This window comes from Camellia sinensis, chromosome 2, assembly GCF_055761805.1.
Source record: "Camellia sinensis isolate YWXY chromosome 2, ASM5576180v1, whole genome shotgun sequence".
Lineage (NCBI taxonomy): Eukaryota > Viridiplantae > Streptophyta > Magnoliopsida > Ericales > Theaceae > Camellia > Camellia sinensis.
The window spans coordinates 226,367,745-226,373,743 of NC_138962.1; the positions used below are offsets into that span (position 1 = coordinate 226,367,745).

The window sequence follows — 5,999 nt, forward strand, 5'->3', positions numbered from 1 at the left end:
TGTAACACTATTCTTATATTAAACTGGACAATTATAATCTAACAACACATTTATAACTGTAACAATCGTCACACAGAAATTCATGATGACTAGAAATAAACAACTTAATTAATACAACCCTTATAATTAGTGATAAATAACCAATCTAAGCATTTAATATGCTTGACCTCTGGCCTCCAAAGTATAAGTGTACACCATTTGGTTTAGAAAATAATGAGATTAAAAGCGAACTACGCTAACAGTCTCTGTAGTTTAGTATTTATATTATTTTAGTTATTAGTTTTTTAATTGTGACACATTTGATTTTAAATTTTGAATCTTATTCTCAATAAAGACAATTGAAGATACAATTGTTTAATTTCAAAGACAAAATCATCAATTTAATAAAATATAAACTAATTTGACAAAAAATTGATGAGAAAATGAATCTTATTCAACTTAACAAAAATATCTTCTATGATAGTGATATTTATATACAACCATTAGTAACTCTAGTAACTAGTTAACTAAACTAACTAAGGTACAGTTAACACAAAACTTCTTGACTAACAAACCACTACATGTAAACAACTGCACTACGACCTACAGCAGCTCTAACTGATTTGGTGAGATGTAGTTGTGGTTTCAACTGTAGCTTTGCCTTGGTCAGCTCACATGAGCTGGTATGTGTGGACTGAGCTTCTTCTGGAGATGTGTGCTGAGCTTCTGCAGCTTCTGCAGATACATTATCATGCCCCCTCAAGCTAATGGGAGAGGAAAGAACCATAAGCTTGGATTGGAGGTAATTAAAGCGGGAAATAAACAGAGTCTTCGTGAAAATATATGCCACCTGATCAGAAGTAGGGATATAACAAATGGTGAGCTGTTTAGCAGCTACCCTTTTTCTGACATAGTGATAATCGACCTCTATGTGTTTAGTTTTGGCATGAAAAACAGGATTAGAAGACAGAGAAATGACAGAGATATTATCACACCACAATGTAGGAGAAGAACAAGGAACATGCTGGTCAGAAAGAAGCATACCAGCCAGCTTAACTCAGTAGCAGTGTGAGCCAATGCCCTATACTCAACTTCAGTAGAGGATCTAGCCATAGTAGGCTGCTTTTTAGCAGACCATGACACCAAATTTGGATCAAGAAAAACACAAAACCCAGTAGTTGATCTTTTATCCAGAGAATTACCAGCCCAATCAGAGTCTGAAAAGCATGCAATGTAAGAGGACTAGGACTAAACTGAAGACCATAACCAAGGGTGCCTTTGAGATATCTGAGAAGCCTTTTGACCATCACAAAATGTCGAACAAGTGGTTGGTGCATAAATTGACAAGCAAAATTCACAGCAAAAGCAAGATCTAGTCTGGTGATGGTGAGGTATTGAAGACCTCCAACAATACTTCTATAGAGAGAAGGATTGGAACAAGGTAAATTATCATTGGGAGAAGAGGAAGCAAATTTAAGAGCCATGGGGAAAGAGTATGGCTTGCAGTCAGTAATACAAATAAAATAATAATATTTATTTATACAAAATGATATGAAAAATTTATATCTATTCATTAAAAAAAAAAAAACTCATCAAAGTGGTTTATTATTTCAAATGTGCCATTTTCATATCATTCTTAGATATTTTTTGTATAAAATTTTTATTTGCAACTCATTTTTCATAATTCTAAAAATACCATTCTAAAATAGAGTCAGTAGCAACGTGACACGATAGAAATTCGTAGTCCAAAGTCTCCAAAGAAAGATTAGTCGAGATTTTAACATCTTCAAACAGTCCAGCAGGTTTAGTACTCAGAGATGACATTGAAAGGTTCTCAGATGACATTGAAAGGTTCTTCGAATTGAGAGCAAAATGTCTAGATAGAGAGACAGTTTTCAAAGAGCTCGAGATAATGCATGCTAATTATTACCATGTAAAATAATATATATCTAGAAGAATTATCGTAAAAATATATTTATGGATCATATTCATTTTAAATATAACTTACATCACATCAATTCTAAATTTACGCCATCTATCTCTCTTTTAAAAGAACTTTTAAGATAAAAAAATTCTAAGTAGGTAGCATATTTCTATACAAATAACCGTGTATTTCACGTATTACAATTTACTATTAAGCCACTATTGTTACAACATTAATACATTATTATCATCACATATTAACCATGGTTCCAAACTAAGTTGACGAGGAAGGTAAGCTTGTGAAAGCTAAGGTTCATACATTTCCTATTCAAAACCTTAAAAACTATTATTAGTTTGTTTTTTTGGTTCATATCTAAGGTTCTAAATATCGCCCGGTACGTGCTGTACCAGCCGGTTCGTACCGAAAAATTGGAGTCCCGAGTCGGATACTCACCGGTATACCGGTGAGAATGAATTTCGCGTCCGTAGCGGCCGATTCCCGTTACGTATCGGCCTGAATCCGATACGTGAGCGATACAGTTCCGATACCGGTACAGCTGAAAATGGAGCGAAGCACCTGCAAAAATAATTGAGCAAAGGTTTGTTCTCTCACCGATTTCAAACTTCTTCGTTGAAGGTTTGTTCTCTGAGAGCTATACTGCTCTGTTTTGAGACTGTTTGTATGGACTTTGGAGAACTTCTCTGAGAAAAGGTTTGTTATGTGGGTGAATTTATATGATCACCTATAGACTCAATTACAAAGGTTTGTATGATCAAATGTGAATTTATATGATCACCTATTGAGCAAAGGTTTGTCAGAAGTTCTATTTGTAACTACAAGACTCTATAGGGTGAATTACCTTGATTAAGTGTGTTTGTAATTGAGCAAAGGTTTGTTCTCTGAGAACTTCTCTCACGCTCTGTTTGTATTTGTCATGCTCTGTTTTTTCTTTTGGCTGAATAAGTGATGCTTTTGCTTGTTAAGTTGTTGTGTTCGGTTTATAATTTTTTTTTTTTTCCTGTGGTTATTTTTTTATTTATATTATGGTATGGGATGGGAATGGAATATATTTTAATATATATTTATGATTGTTTAAATATTTATATATATATATATATATATTTGGAGCATTTATATATATTGAAGCAAAGCTCTGCAGATCCCCCATCCACCTTTATATTTGATGTCCCATTTTATTTTTCTATTTTAGTCTCCCATGTGTTGATTAGTTTCTTTGCAGAGTCCAACATTATGTACCAAATTCTAAATCATATTTTTCCCATTTAATCATTTTGTTTGAAAAATTATCTAACATTATGATGAGAGGTGGAGGTTAGTATTGTATTAGTACCAAATAAAAGCTTGAGACTAAAATAAATACATATCATTTAGTTGAAAATGAGTCAAAAGTGCCTTTATATATCAAAACTTTGATTAAAATGTGATAAATTAAGGCTAAAAGAGCCCCAAAAAATTCATAAAATTGAGTTTTAGATGAATTGCTAATGATTTTTGAAATTTTACAGTCGCGACGCCTGATACGCAATACGTACCGATCGATACTACCGATACTGATACTCCGCGATCGATACCATTACGTTACCTGATACGGTGATTTAGAACTATGTGCATATCAGCAAAGATTCAGCAAAGGAATCCAACTGAACTTTGACATCATCTTCTGCCTTGAGAAGTTGTAGGTACTCCTCATAGAGCTTCTCTAGAGTGTGATCAGACATTGGCAACAATTGAGAATGGCATTCGAGGGCCGAACCGTTGACTAGATCGCGATCTTGATGATCATCACCAACAAGAAAGCCAACCCTATTTTCATGATCCGCATCATCTTTGAAATCAGACCGTGGAACATGCACGACTTCTGTACCAACAAGTAATGATCCTCTGTGGTCTCCCTCATGACTTGATGAAGAACCGCCACTAATTGTCCAACCAAAACTACCATTCCTTGACATTGAGAAGGAACTCAAGGACTTGATCCTAGTGGGCTTTGGGTTATGAACTTTGAGCTTTTCAATCACTACAACATTGGATTTGGACTTGTTTTTTTGCTTTTTGCTGTTGCTCCTTCTCTTCTTTGGTTCTTTTAGGTGAGGATCTGATATTTTTTTGTGGGTATTCGGGTCGGTTCCTTGGCTTAAGAGTCTTTTGCTGAGATGGGTGTTCCAATAGTTCTTAATCTCGTTATCAGTTCGACCCGGTAGTCTTCCTGCGATAAGAGACCATCGGTTGCCAAGAAGAGCATGCATTTTGATAATTAGGTCATCCTCATCAGGGGAGATGTTCCCTCTCTTGATATCAGGTCTTAGATAGTTCATCCATCTTAGCCTGCAACTCTTTCCACATCTTAGTAGACCTTCGTGCACCAATAAGAGAGAGAGAAAAAAAAGTCTATATATAAGTCATATTGAAATACGTGTCTCTAAACATGACTCTAAAAAAAACCCACAAAGCAACTATATATTTGTTCATATATAATATATATGCATGTCAAGGGCAGTTTGTCCAACACTGTTGTATTGTTAACCCTCACTCATAATCTAAAAGCTCAAGTGGTTTGGCCCACTTAAACATCATCTAGAAAGTGATAATTTTAGTTAAAAAGTTATTAAAAAAATTAAAAAATCAATAACTTATATTAAAAAGTCAAAATTTTATTTTTTTTCCTCTATTTTTTGCACATCTTTTCGTAAAAAATTAAAAAATCATTCTAAACATACTAATTTTTTTTAACATTATATTTTAGCAAAAAAGTCAAAAAAATAATTATTCATATTATCAAAGGAAAATCATATATAAGTGGGAGAAGGAAAAAAAAATACCAACACATGAGAGGTGGAACAGTTTGCACCTCAAGTGTTGGTAATTTTTTTTTTCCCCTTCTCTCACCTTCATATAGTTCCTCCTATAATCAACACTCTCTTATGTAGGTGTTTGGGAAGTGAATTTTTTTGTAAGTTTTTTAGTGGTAGGATATTATTGGAGAAATTTTTTTTTGTGTTTGGGAAGATAGTTGGGTTTTTTTATGGTTGGATGTGATGTTTGTGAGAGAAAAAATAAAATGATTATAGGGTTTAATATGATATGCTATTTAGATTTTTTTATTTTTTTTTTGTAACCAATTTGTCTTTTAGTGAAAAAAAAATAAAAAAAAAAACCAAAAAACCAATTTGTTTTTTTTGTAGTACGTTTTTTTTTTTCTAAGTGAGAAACACTTGCAATTATTATAATTATTGAACAATGGTGAAATTTGTGCCCAAAATTTACTACTTGATCTGATACCATATTAATTTTTATTTATTTTTTTTTTTTTTTTTTATCATGACTTAATTAAAAAACTTAAGTTATTAGAAAAGATGAACAACTTAATTATTTATATCCTTAACAAACAATAGGACTAGCTGATAGAGTTCCTGGTGAGAAAAGTTCAAATTACGAATATAAATAAACTCCCCGAAATGAGAGTAAGGCTGCATACTCTAAACCATACATTGGTGTGCTAGCTAAACCCTACTTTAGGGTGAAAATTAACTCGACTTTTGTTTTGTTTTTCTTTTTTTTTAATGATATTTATTATGTATCTATTAAGACAAGCTTGAAATGAAAAAAGAGAAGAAAAGCAAGCTAGAAAGAATGGTGTTAGTGAGTGAATTACCAGCTTTTTTAGGCAAAGATCTCCAATTGCCTTCACCATGAAGCTGAATATACTTGGTGAGCAATGCATCCTCTCTAGCAGTCCATGGACCTCTATGCAACCCAACCTTGGAACAACATGGAGCCCTTCCCATCTCTTTTATTATTCACTTTCTAATTTCTCCGTCTTTGTCGTCAAACGAGATATCAACCGATCAGCTATGCCAGAGCGGGCGGCTATGCTGGCCGGAGAAAGATTGACAGAGAGAATTAGAGAAGGAGAGAGAGAGAGAAGATTCTGATGATGAAGTTATGATGCTCTTAGGGGAGCACAAGACTAACACAAACATGTTACCCTTTTTAAACCATGGCTATTTAAACAGTGTTTAATACAATGATTGTTTTTTTCTTAAAAAACAAAAACAAAAAAGCAAATGCTGAAGAA

The 5,999-nt window shown here is 33.4% G+C and overlaps 1 protein-coding gene across 2 annotated transcripts; it reads right to left on the bottom strand.

The window, feature by feature from the left end:
- Positions 1 to 3,290: 3,290 nt before the first annotated feature.
- Positions 3,291 to 5,999, bottom strand: LOC145788653 (uncharacterized). Of its 2 annotated transcripts, none has more exons than XM_082917196.1 (2): positions 5,577 to 5,999; positions 3,291 to 4,277 (listed from the first exon to the last, which is right to left on the bottom strand). In XM_082917196.1, the coding sequence occupies exons 1-2, from the start codon at positions 5,707 to 5,709 to the stop codon at positions 3,526 to 3,528; spliced, it is 885 nt and encodes a 294-aa protein (XP_082773322.1). In that variant the 5' UTR covers positions 5,710 to 5,999; the 3' UTR covers positions 3,291 to 3,525. The 2 variants fall into 2 exon arrangements, with proteins under 2 accessions (XP_082773322.1, XP_082773323.1); XM_082917197.1 differs by having other exon boundaries at positions 3,291 to 4,249; positions 5,577 to 5,716.